The sequence below is a fragment of the Larus michahellis genome, chromosome 10 (genome assembly GCF_964199755.1).
Source record: "Larus michahellis chromosome 10, bLarMic1.1, whole genome shotgun sequence".
Lineage (NCBI taxonomy): Eukaryota > Metazoa > Chordata > Aves > Charadriiformes > Laridae > Larus > Larus michahellis.
In genome coordinates, this window is record NC_133905.1 from 14,644,530 (window position 1) to 14,658,142 (window position 13,613).

General features: G+C 45.5%; 1 protein-coding gene across 1 annotated transcript in view; it reads left to right on the forward strand.

The window, feature by feature from the left end:
- The window catches only part of ITPR1 (inositol 1,4,5-trisphosphate receptor type 1), a 182,507-nt gene that overhangs the window by 103,728 nt on the left and 65,166 nt on the right, over positions 1-13,613 (forward strand). Inside the window, exons 40-42 of the mRNA XM_074603193.1 lie at positions 7,331-7,366; positions 8,980-9,030; positions 12,502-12,634. Of these exons, the coding sequence (XP_074459294.1) occupies positions 7,331-7,366; positions 8,980-9,030; positions 12,502-12,634 (220 nt within the window). The remainder of the gene's footprint in view (positions 1-7,330; positions 7,367-8,979; positions 9,031-12,501; positions 12,635-13,613) is intronic.

Consider the following 13,613-nt stretch of genomic DNA (forward strand, 5'->3'; position numbering starts at 1 on the left):
CCCGCAGAACAGGAAGGACGGTGAGCGCTGCAGATGCCCCTGGGGCTGCTGGAGCATCTGCAGCGCTGGAGAAGTGGCGTGGAAATGAAGGAAGGGGTAGCAAGGTTTAATGCCTAGTTCACGAGCTTTCTGTTCAGGGGTTTATCTGGAATTCCCTTTTTGTTGGAAGTGAGGGACAGGAAGGAACTGGAGTTTTCCGAGGAGAGGCAGTGTAGCGTGGTTTTTTTCAGCATCTATTACTATAGTCTGAGGACCGTGATCTGGTCTGGCAGAAATAAGGTGATAGCATCTCTTTGTACATGCTTTTTGAGCTCTGCAGCATCCGCTGTTGTGGCGGGATTCGTGTAAAAGGCTTTTTTTTTCTGGGGACAGAAATTAGGATACACTAAGAATGAGAGTTGTCTTGCAATATTTCCAAAACATTCAGGTTCCTGTAAACTTGTAAAAGTGCACAGACCTTTGGGATAGGGGCTGTGCAAGACCGGTATTAAAATAAAGAGCTTAAAAGGTATCTTGATAGAAGGATGAAAAGCACGATTTGTTTGATAGAAAACCAAAGCCTTCAGAAACTAAACCACTTTTGTGCCCTCCTTGCAGCATGACTGCTGAGCGTTGTCCTGCTCTGGAGCTGTGTGCTCAGAGCTTCGCCGGGTCTGCTGCGGGCGCTCCTTGTTCTCCGGCTCCACAGGCTCTCCCGGAGCATCGGGCAGGCGAGAGGAGCTGAGGAGCTAATCAGGGTGGTCTTAGCAGGGTCTCTGCGCAGGCTTCTCGCATAATAAAGGCGGCAGAAAACGCCAAGGCACCGGCACATTGTCTATTAAAGTTTTTGGGTCGAGTCTCTCCTGATCGAGTCCGTACTGGGCTGGAACTGCTGCAGCCCTGCTCTTGATGGAGCTGGTGACTCTGCTGGGCTCTTGGAGAAAGAGGTTCAGGACAGGTGTAAATTTTTCTCAAGTGTTATCAAGTGTGAATCTTTACACAACAGTGATAACTCAGCCCCAGTTGTAATTAGACACAACAGCTTAATTTACTTTTAATTCAATCCTCAACCCACTAAAAAGTCCAGGCACGATACGGATGCAGATTTTGCGGTGTTTCTCGACTGGCGCTGAGATGGTGAGCTCCTCCGTGGGTTCCCTGTGGTCCAGGACAGCTCAGGCAGCACATCTCCCTCCCGCCGAGGCATTTCTGTTCGCAATGCCACGTTCCCATCCGTTCTCCTGGGGCTGGACAGGCGCTTGGGGACAGCGTGGCCCAGTTTCCACCTGCAGTGTGAGTCTTGGGCACTAAACCTCAGACGTCCTAGAGAAACACATTAATGTTTTATGGACTGAAAAGGAGCGAAGTGTTAGCGCTGACCTGCAGGTGGCATGCTCAGGATGCTGAATGTGGATGGGAGATGTCCTACTTATTTTTCTTTTTTTTTTTTTTTTTTTTTCCCCTCCCTTTTCCCCCCCTCGCAGCCACATTGCAGCGAGCGGCTCCGCTGGGCACCTGCCAACATTCAAGCAGCAGTTACATAAGAACAGCTTTTTTTCCTGGAATTTAGACCCGCTGCTGATGTGTGACCTTCAGCGGTAATTGCCAATAAACGCGGTGGAGATGTTTACAGTCGCTGCAGGCTGTGCCAGGGCTGCTGGCCCCTGAGCCCGTGCCAGTAGCCACCATGCCTGTGGGGCTGCCGACGCTCCCCATGAGCACCCTTCCTGTCCCGTTGGATCTGCATTTTATTTTTCAGGGTGAAAAGGGGGTGTTCTGCTGCTCCCCCCTTCCCAGGGCTGGGACAGGGGCCAGCAAAACACCAAAATGACCAAATCCAGCAAAACTCTATAAGCACCCTTGTAATTATTTAGCCTTTTTTAGGATTTGCAGTTAAAAAGCTGAATTAAGTAAAACCCCCGGTGTTTTTTTTGTTGTTGGGGTTTTTCTATTTTTACTCAGTAATGACACTTCTTTATGCAGCTGATAAAACGGTATCCAGCAAAATACACCTGCAGACCCACTCAGTATAGTTTTGGGGTTTTTTTTTCTTCACCTCTTCACTTTGGTCTTGAGGTTTCAAGTAGGTGAAAAGGGAACTGAAAATCCTGGTTCAAAGGGGTTGACTGAATTAACCTTCTCAGTGCTCTTTATCAATGATAAACTAAAACTACAGCGGCTGAGTAAGGTGCAAGATATGTGCTATTTTATGCATCTTCTGACTGGAGTTGGAAAATGCATTAACCTCTTAAGTGCTGGAGCGATGCACTTACAAATCATTTTCCTTGTAGAGCGAGCTTACTCCACAGTCATTTCTCTTGTGTATTTTGCACTTAGACAGTGCTTCACTTGTTATGTCTCAGGCAGAGGAAATGCAGGCTCTCATAAATTTTTGTGGGCTGCCTTATATTTTTTTTTCCCTTCAGAAATCCTGCAATCTTTGGACCGTTTTTATTGCACGAACTGGAATTGGTGAGCTCTTTGGGAAAGGAAGCTGGAACATTTCTTATAGTTATTTGTAACCCAAAAGAAAAAAATTTACACTATCTTACTAGTTAATTAAGACTGCTAATGTAAAATGTGTAGTGAAGAGAGTTCTTGCTATATTCAGTTATTATAAAAGACCTGCAAGATTGAGGATTTAAAGATAAGCAAGTGATTGCACTCCCATTGAACGTCAGTGGTGTATCGGAGACCGAGGTATCTACTCCAGGAAAGCCCCAGCCCAAGTAAAACATGCTTTCTCAACAGAAAACTCTGGAAAATGAGAGAAGGCGCTCCCGTAGGCAGATCTTGGTGACCTTTCAGTGCAGGCACCATCAGCCCTTACGCCAAATTTCCCACCTCATTGTCTGGCAGTGCGCAAAGTCTCTGCAAACTCACTGAGATAAGGTGGGGGGGAGGAAACACCATTTAGCCACGTCCCGGCTCTGGCCGTGCACCGCAGCGGTGAGGCCAGGGGCTGGAGGCGTGTGGCTGCTGCATCACCCGCTGGCACGAGCTGGGGGGCTGCCTCTGCCCCCGGGAATCCCACGGGTCCTCTGGGAGGGCTGTGCGGCTCGGAGGAGCCCCTGCCAGGACAAGGAGCTGCTCCACCTCTCCGCTGCCTCCTAATTTATGAAGGTGTGAGATCCTCCATCGCTAAAAGTACACTGCTCGGCAGCTTTTTGGTAAACTGTAACGTGGGAAGTTTGTCAAAGCAGTTCAGCGCTTTTGGTTCCCAGTTATTCCCCTCTTCTCTGAAACTTATCCATAGCAAGTCAAATGTGTGTTTGACAAACCACCTACATATCATCTGCAGAGGCTAGAAATTTCCGAAATATCCAAATTTTTTCTCGGTTCTGCAAGGTAACAGTGTTGGCCTTAAAAAGGAGACTTGGCAAGCAGGTAATCTGCGTGGAGTTTCCTGGTATTATTGTAGAGTTATGAAGGACAGCAACATAATTTGTGTTCTAGTCTGTTGTCATGAAGCAGACGAGGTGGTGCTTTTGCTGTGTGTCTTTCAAGTAGGACCTGTATTTCCGAGAGAAAAGAGGAGCAAATCAGAAAAGGGAGGGAAAAGTGGAAAAGGGACTTCCAGGACTGTATGAGCCAGCCAGTCCCACTGGAACGCCAGCTGACTGGGGAGATAGTAATGCAAGAGCTGAGGCAGAGGGGAATGGTTTCAGAATAATGTGTGTCTGAGATCTTCACTGTAGTTCGTTGCATCTAGGTATACACCCTAGCTATCAAAAGCTTTGTGTGATCCTTGGCTGACTGACTCTGTAGTTGTGTTTTTTCCCCTTTTCATTTCCTCCTCTGTGCCAAATCTCTCCCCTCCCCACCCCGATAATCAGATGCCATATGCATGGAGTTGGGTTGGTTCCTGAATTCACAGATTTCAGGACCAGAAGGGACCGCTCGGTAATTTAACCCAACTTCCTGCGCAGGGCATCCCGCTTCTCACCATTGCTTCTCTCCTGAGCCAAATCAACTGAGTTTGGATAAGCTTCTTCAAAACTCTCGGTGTTGATCTTGAAGACCTCCTGGGACAGGTATCAGCTTACTATTGCCTTGCACCAGCCAGTCACCTTCATATCCGATATAGGTACTGACTGGCAAATGACCTAAAGGAGATGTGTGGTGGTTTGGAAAATGGCATCAGCCTGTGGAAGTTGCCCAAGCTGAGGTTTGTCACCTCTCAGTCCGGTAAACTCAGAGATGGCCTGAAGTGGAGGAGGTTTTTGCTTGTGAGTGTGCTGGCTTGTCTGTTATTTTGTCAAAATTCCAAAGGTTGGTGAGGCTGAAGAGAAAAGGATGAGGTTTTCGAAAGTGTTCCTGTGTGTGCTCACACAAACGTGCAGGGGTTTCTGAGAAGATTTTTTCCCACCCATTTGTGACATTACAATAGGAGATGTTTTCCACCCTGTTTTGCTGAAGCCATTCTCTGGAGCAGACCCCAGTCTATGTGGACTGGAATCTCCACCTACCTTTTAAATGCATTTCAAGCCTTTTCAACGCTCAGTGTTCTGGGTGTTTACTACATAGTTGAGTATAAAAAAAAAAAAAAAAAAAAAAAAAAATTGAGAAAAGCAATCCTGAGGCTTTAAAAGTGAATGAAAATCTTTCTGCATTTCCTCAAACCATTTCCACTTTTTCATCCATAGTGCTAGTCATTTGAATTTTCTGTGAAAGACAGGATTAGACAACTTCCATCTTGATTATTATTTTGAAAGCAAATGAAAATAAAACTTTCATACCTTCCTCAAAACCATAAAGGAAAAAGACTGAAACCTCTTCCATATCTCAAAAGTTGAGATGGTAGTGAGTTCACACTTGAACTGTCACTTGCTTTGGTGGTTTTTGAGGTGGATACATTCACTCTTGAGTCAGATGAAGACCATTCTGGGAAACACGCGTCACCTGTGTTGGGGAAATGGATCCTACACGGTCACCAACAGGTCAAAGAAATTGTAATTCTCCTGTTACGGCTAATGATGAGCGGTTTATTTGCCAGTCTTGTGGGAATGGAAACTTCAAAGGAAGAGGGGATTTTGCACAGCAAATTGAAAGGAACTTTTGCTACTGCTAGAAAAAAGTAGAGACGTCGTACTCCTCTCTGACCCTGCCACCTGCTACATTTCAGTTTAAAACCTGGCCACTGTGTCCATGGCGCTCACTTGGCCGCTGTTTGGTATTCCACAAACTTGCCCCCTGCCCACCAAACCATCACTTCTCTTCTAGGTGGAGAGCTGCGGTGTAAGGAGACATAAGAAACCTAGCAAAATTCCTCCTTTGGTCTACTCTTCTGCCCGGTTCAGTCCTCCTTGTAAAGCATAAGCTTATACTTTGCCGTTGCAGCACACAGGGTAGTGCGAAGTGTAGTACAGTAACTATAGCTCACTAATTCTTTGCTATTTTAACCCATTTTGACTCAAAGAATAACAATTTCAGTATCTGGAGTTTATATTCTTACTGAAAGATTGCTGAAGGCCGTGTTTATTTGGAATGATCCGTCGGAGCATTGCCAAGGGCAGTAGCTTTTGCTTGCAGATGAGTTTGTGGGGCTGGTTCTAACATGTTGATCTATTTATACGCACTGTCTGTGCTACAGTGGGAAGGCAGAGGAATTTGCTAGCTAGAATATGTATTTTCCTTCTCCAATTTTAAGTTGGAAAGATCAAACTCATTTCATGCTGATTCTTTGTGCTGGTTTTCAGCTCCAAAATGTTCACATATGTTTGGTTAATTTGGAGTCATGGTGTAAGCCCGGGAGTAAGGAAGCTTGTGTTGGGAGTCCAAAGTCCAGTAGGTTATGTTGTGGCAGTCGTGTCCACTTGACCTGCCAGCTTCAGTCTCCCCTGCCCTGGACGGAAGGCACCTAATTTCCCTTACAGGGGAACACGCACAATTTCCTTGCTGCTGTTGACTACTTAAGAAAGGAGGAATTTTTTGCCTTGCTCTGAAGCAAGTTGTGCAGACAGTGTCTGCAATCAAACAATGTGCCCAGACTCCCTAATGACTTGATACGGCGTTTCCAGTGTCCAGCCCAGCGGCAGCAAGGGTGTACAAAGCGGGCTGAGCAGGAACTGTGTGTTCCTCTGCATAAATGAGGTTCTTCCTGTTAACTTTTTGGTCCTCTGGCTTAAATACTCCCTGCTTCAATTCGACCCAGGGAGAAATGGTTTGCATGCTTGTGAAGTTTCCAAGAGCGGTGACAATGCAAGGAAGCGGTGGACCAAAGGCCGTGTGAGTTAGCCAGGGGGAAAGTCCATTAGGAGGAGAACGGAGAGTGGTTCTTCCTGGCTGAGGAGCCCCTGCCCACGGAGCACCGCAGGAGAAGCGCTCGCTCCTCTGGCTCCTTCCCGGGAAGCGGCGTCTCTCCGTATTTAGATTTCTGGATCCCGGGGCCATTCTCTGCCTTTGCTGATGAGCGTTTCCCGGGCTGCAGTGAATATTGGGTTAAAATACAGAGTCACCCTCCCAGCCTATGCTTGATTTGTCTGTCTAGTTTGTGTGCCCTCTAGGCAGACAGGGACAACGAGTGGCTGACTTAATTTGGTATTGCTGTATCGTCCTTGTCTTATTTCTTAGCGTCTGTTCCTGAGAAGCTAAATCAATTTACCCACGATTTAGTAGGCAGTTTCATTTGAATGTTTAGGTCTCTGTTGTATGTCTAAGCTCTACTAGATAAAAGTTCCTCGTCTTCGTCTGTTTTCAATGTGATGATCAGCATTTTAAATTTGAAAAGCTGTCACCGTTAAGCCTCTTATTTCATTGCTCGTGTTTGGTGCTGTATCGTGTATCTTTTATCTTGGGAAAAGAATATTTATAGATGAGAATCCACTGAAAGTGGTTGTTTTTTGGGTTTGGCTTTGGTGGTTTTTTGGGTTTTTTTTGAACTTACATTGTGAGGCTGGTGCCTTTCTGTGACATGCAGCCCTGGCTTCCTCCTCCTCATCATCATCAATCATCATCTTCCTCCTCCTCCCTGCTGGGGACGGGTGTGCTGCCTCCCCCCCAATACCAGTGTCAGGTCCTGGGTGCACGGTCCAAGCAGCTGCCCAAAAAGTGCATCTCTGGCTGGCAGGCCTGTGTGCACCTGCACCTAAGGCTTTCTGCTTCTGTCTTCATGCAAAGTAGCCTGGGATGTTCAAAGGATACCTGCTAAATTCTCCAAATGTAGCCCTTTTAGCTGGTGGGTGGGTGGGAGGGTGTAAACAGGAATTATGGCTATAATTCATTTGTGATGATTCAGCTGATGTCAAGTGCTTTGCTAGCTCCCTTCCCCTAAGTGTTGACCACTAGATTTCTGTTGGGATGAAAGATTCTTGAAGAATGACTAATTTTTCTGCATTTTACTTTCAACTAGCTGCCGCAGCCTCCAGAAACGGAAAGCTCTGTAGAGGTGTGTCACCCACCTATATTTGTACAACAGGCAAATATTGGTGTTTTGAAGTAGTCCTGGTGGAGTGTCTTGTTGGTAAAAAAAAAACCTGTGAAATGTGTGTTCCTGTGTGGTGTTAAGACAGTGAAAAATAAGTAGATTTGTTGAAGTGATTTAATCTGATACAGCATCATAGTATAGTCTGCAAATATAAAAAAAAACCCCCACATGTAAACCCCAATCTTTGCTCCTTCCAGCCATTCCACTTATGCTTTTAAGGGAGGCACTGTTTGAAAAGTCTCCTCTCGAATCCCCCTGCACTAGCAACATGAGACTTCGTTTCTCTGGCTCCTAATACAGAATTTCCCTTTGTCTCACATACTTAAAAACTTTGGTGAGGAAATGGAGGTGTCAGAAGAAATTAGTGGAAGCTTCCTAACACCAGAGCAGCTGGGTGTCCCATTTAAAATGCCACAGTGAAACAGCTAGTGGTCACTTCACATCCTCAAGGTTACTAGCTCTATGGTGAACTGGAACGTAGGCACATTTCCTTTATGAGATACCCCAGCATCAGTTTGCCTAAGATTATTCACCATAAATAACACATAAGGATTTATGAAATCTCAAATTCTTTTGAAATTAATGGGACACCCAGAGATGGCATTGGTAGACTGTACAACCGGGTGGTAGACCAGTGCAAATCTAAGTGAAATGACATGGAAGTCTAATTCTAGGACAGTGTTGATTCTCTCAGCTATATAAATATGAAGATTATAAATATGAAGATTATAAATAAGTTTTGAAGTCATGAAGAAAGAAAAATGTAGTTTGTGGTGGTTTAGACCTTTGCATTTGTAATTTTTGTGGAATAGTGTTTAAATGTAAACTGAAAGTCTGAGTGGTCATAGAATGACTTTGAGGTGTTTGGGAGATGGCTCCTGGTTTAAGACGGATCCCTGTGTAGAGCGGTCGTTCCTACACATTTTCAGAATGCTTTAAAGTGGCAAAAACTCAGTGTACTTCAGGTTTACAAAGTGGAAGTTCAGTTCCTGAGCACCTGAAATAAAACAGAGATTTGATTTGGAAACACGTACACGCCGAGGGACTTTGTTTAGTGAAACCCCTCTGAAGTCCCTGGCATTGGGAGGGAAATCCCACAGGTTTTGTCGGAGGCCCTCTGCACTCTCAAAAGAACTTCGTTGACCACGGTCAGATCTGTCGAAGTACCTGCACTTCCTCCCGAAGTGTGCGTATAGTGGGACGGGGTGTTTGTGTGTGCGTGCGTATCTGTGTACACGTATGCATGGGCATGCATGGTTTGAGTTCTTATAAAAACTTCTGTGTTATCGGTAACTGTAAAATTGGACAGACGTCGTGTCATCTTTGAATCCATGAGAATGCGTTGGCATAGGTGCATGCCATGGTGGTCTGCTGGAGGGTGGCAGAGCAGGCTGGTTGAGTACTGCTGGAGCTAAGGGAGGGCAGATGTTCTGTTTCGATAGCTTGTCAGTCGATCTTCCTCATCTCCCCCCTTGCTTTCCACTGTGACTTCCCTTAATATTTTCCATGAGTGCAAAGATGTTAGTGTCTCTTGAGTGTTGTTCTGCTTTAAAATGAACTTTCTGCATGCACAGCAGGAGCTTGATCAAAGTCTACCACAGAGGCAGCTGGAGGATCATAGAAGGGTATGTACGGCAGTCGAGCACCTTCAGAACTAATCCTCTGCCTTTTCCTTTTAAACAGTGAAGCGTAAGTCATGTAAGAAACTTCTGTGGTTTAACTGCATTGCTGTCAGTCTCTTGGACGATCTAAAGCGACCGGCCACCCTCACAGAACGGGGTGCTTGGAGCACCTTCTCTTGTGTTCAATGGAAGGAGCAAGTGCTGGGCTGCTCGGAATTAAACCTCAGATCCTGGGCTAGCCTGTTCGCACTGTCGAAGCGCACTCCCCTTTGGTGGTGATCGCATGATTGTGAAGTGAGATTAATCAGTGCTTGGGGAGTTCACCCGCTTTGGCCACACTTCCCCCTTCCTACACAGCCAGGCTGCAAAATCAGCGTCCTTCATACACGTCTGGATTTCTTCTGCTTTTGTAGCTGGGAACAGAATAGCACCTGCTTATAACTGCTTCGCTTTTAAATACTATTAAAGATTCTCTGTTTTAAAGATAATAGCAGGTTTTTGATACCGCTTAAACGGAGTTGTATATTGCATCTGCGTTACTGATACCTGTACAATAATGTTTGTGTACTGCTTACTCTTTACCTGGGTGGTGAATGCAGATGAAACTGAATGCTGTTGGGGTTTTTTTCTAGGTAGCATATTTGATTTTTCTTACTGCTGCCAAACATCTGATATTTGTTTGCATACTGTACGCATCAAAGTGGTGTACAACAGTAACATGATGGTTAAAGAACTGTTCTGGAGCCAAGCATTGCAGCTGAATTAATTATAACATTTCTTAAATACCACTTATTTTTCCTCCCCTCTACTTTGATCACAGACTCATATACTTGTTAGCTAACACAGTGGGCTTGAATAATTTTATAGGAAACAAAGTTTTTCTTCCCAGTTGGAATTTGAGATGCCAAACCTCCAGAACCGTGGACGAGCACGCTTTCAGGCTAGAAACAACAAATGCTTGATGCGTGTTCCCACTTGTATTTTCTGGCTAATTGTCTAATTGTCCTGTTTTGGATACACTACTCCTAGTCAGCGGAGGTGCTGCAGGGCTGGCCTGGGAGCCTGAGCTCCCAGTGAAGCTTTCCCACTCCCCCCAGCTAGTTTGAGCATGGAATAGAAGTTGTCTTCCGCTCCACAGCGGACCAGAAGGAAAGCCTAGAGACAACCCCAGGAGCTTTAGTTACCCTTCTGAATTCAGGAGGCGGTGGAGTTTACTGAACAGCAGTTCTCGTGGTTCAATGTGTGTTGCTATCTTTGTAGTAAGTAGTAAAAATTACTGGTTTTAAATGCCATTTGATATGACGACTGCCAGTTAGTTTAACAGAAGAGGAAAAAGGTAATGCGAGAACTCCATCATAACTTGATTTTTGGCAAAGGGCTTATTAGGGTATCGAGTTGCCTTTCTAATCAGTACACATGTAGAAGGAAGATGTAGTTAAGTTTTTGGGTTTTTTTTGTCTGGCTTGGCCTTGTTCTGTCATGTAGCCTTCCTTACCTGCCAGACTGAGAGCAGAAAGGTGGTTAAAGCACTACATCATGTACTAAACACTCTCCTGTCGCTGTCAGTCAAAGTAGCTCCTCTGGGATATGATTTTCCTTGAGCTTTTGAATTCAGTCTCTTGCCTGTCCTACATGTGAACTGTTTGGCCCAAGCGGTGATGAGAAGCGTATGCCCCTTGCACAAGTGCTCATCTTTTACTGTTGCTTCTAAAGTAACTTGCCTTTTTTTCTTTTTTGCGGGGCTTTTGGAAGCAGCTGGCTGGAAAGCAGCTCACTTGGTGTTTATTTTACATCTTGTCTCCCTGCTGCTTCCCCCGTCCCCATCGCATTCCATTAAACGCAGCTCCTGTGCTGCAGCTTTCACACTAACAATCCACGGGAGCGATTTTTAATCTGCTAAATTGTAGTGACGGGAGCAGGTGGTGGGAGCCCTGAGTTAGCACCAGCCTCGCGGGGAGGGCAGCGATCCCTGACCGGCTGCAGGCAGGTTTTAAGCTTCTCCGTTCGGAAGTGATGGCTGAGCTTCGGTAAAGGACTGTTCGTTTCCAGACAGGTTTTTGCCTTTGCAGTACACTGGGGTACAAGGATTTCTCTGAGCTGCCTTCTGTGGGTGGCAGATTTCTATCAAAAGCAGCGTGGCTGCGGCAGTGCTGGAGTTTTGTATGAGCCAAATGATGCACATTTACATTGTTCCATTTACTTATTTGTGTTGTGGCCTCTCGTGAAAGTTTAAAAAGTAAAGCTTCACTTGCATGACAGCTAATATTGAACCTCATAGTAAATGACATTTTGAATCTATAGTCAGACAGCTAATTTCATTTGAAATACAAACTGAAAATCAGTGCCAAGCGCTTGTTTTGTGAATGGAGATGAAGATACTGTAGTTCACCCTGACAGATTTTTAATACAAAATTATTCTTGGCTAGAACCATTTTTTTATTTTTTTTTTTTTTTGGAAATCCCCTCCCCCCCTGCCTCTCAGGTGCTGCACCCACAGCGTGCTGCTGTTAGCAGAGCAGGGGCTCCTGGTTAAAATAATCACCACTTTTCCTTTTCACACAAAGACCTCATTAAAAAAATAAAAAAATCCATTAATCGAGCTGGGGTGTTTGTGTATCTGCCCGTTGCTGGCAGTACCACTGGCTTTTGTACAGCACTCAGAATTACTGGGAATTCCTATAAAGCCTTAAGCGAGAGGGTCCACAGGTTGATGCTCAACCTGGGAGGTGTTTTTGGTCTCCTCTGGCCTCGGCTGAGGGCAGGGGCATGGGCTCCGCGGGGATGTGCCGGGTGCTCCCGGACCATCGGGGTTATCTGAGGACCGGTGCCCTGCAGCATCCCCGGGCTCATGTGTTGGGATGCTGACTGCTGGCGTGACCGGGCGGCTGCCAGCGGGGGACAAAGAGCCGGGATGCAGCGGGGATTGCTCGGGTTTCCGCTCGGCGGCTGCCAGTGTTAATAGCATCAGCTGCTGACGGAGGGGAGAAAAGAGCGGGTTCCTGTAACATTGGCGAAATGGCAAAATAGGATAGGCTTGAGAATAGGATTGCTCGCTCACTAAACCGTTTCTAATGTTACGCTTTCTCTAATTCTCCTCTTTTAGTGTTGGTGCTGTACAGATGCCACTTTTTTTACATTTAAAATCGAGACAATAGATCTTAATGTTTTTTAAAAAAAACAAAACAAACTCCTTTAGAATAAAACCTGTCTAGAAAGCTGTAGCAAAAAATCTGAACTGTAGCTGTTTCTGGGAATACATAATTTTATTTGAGCCCCACGAGACCCCCGGTGTCCCAGCCTGCCCGAGCACATTGGGAGATGCTCAGTGGATTTTTCCAAATCTCCAGGATTTTGGTTCCCCCTCCCTCACTATAGTTAGGCTAATGATAACAGCAGTGCCCTTGCTACTGAATATTAGTAGTTTGTTTATTCGTTAAGCTCACATCATGATTTCATTGTCCTCTTTGACTCAAGGGGGAGGCACTCAGGCAAGTTTTGGTCAACCGTTACTATGGCAACGTGCGACCGGCAGGACGGCGCGAGAGCCTCACCACCTTCAGCAATGGGCCCTTGTCTGCTGGAGGCGCCAGCAAAGCCGGGGCAGGAGGTAGGACGTGCTGCTGCTCGTCGTGGTGTGTGTCATCTGCCCTGCCAGACGCTGTGTGTCTGTGTCTGCCTGGCAAATCAGGTGAAATAGGGGTTTTTTCCTCCCCCTTTTGGGCTTTTCCCCAACTGTTCTGCTCTATGAAATCCCAAATAAGAAGGAACTATCCACAAGGATGTGGAAGAAATCCTGCTTGCATGTCGCTCCTGGCCTTGGCAACTCCAACGTGTTTTAACTCTCCTTGAAGGATTCCACTTTAGGCCATGCAGAACATCGCTCTCCTGTGTCTTACCATGTCAACTGCCCTTTCCTCATGCAGATGGGAGCAGTGACCTCTTTCTCCTGACTGCATTTGAGAAAGTACTTTAAAATTAAGCAGGCAGAGCTTTTTACGCTTTCCAGAGACCATCTTGGGCTGGCTTGAATTTTGCAACTTTGCTTTGAATGAGTGTGCTTAGAAAATCTGATCAATTTAATATTTGCAATAATATTTGCTCATAGTGATGTCAGATTATTGACCATATCTGAAACAAAACCATTTAATTGTATTACAGAGAGATTGTGGGGTAGGATGAGCAAAAATTTGATTTGAAGTCAGTTATAAAGTGCAGTTTATTCAATTTGAGACCATTGCTAAAAAAGTCAGTAACGTCAAGCATGCTTTGTCAAAACAAAGTTCAGTGGGTCTTGCCTCTTCAGAATAAAGACAGTGGGTAATGCTGTTGAAAGCAGGCCTGATCAGAAACAAACAAATGAACAAAACCAAAAAACCCCCAACTATTTCCCCCTGTTTTCTGAAGTTGATATATATATTTCATTAGTCCTTGTGTTGTGCTGTCTGCTGCCATGCTCTTCTACTTTCTAAAGCATTTTCTTCAGTTCTTCTGGTCTCTTCCACAAACTCCTGCTTGCTTCTCTTGTTTGGTCTGTTCATCCATGAAGTTCACGGCTCTGTAATTGCACAGAAGCGTAGCGTTGGCCT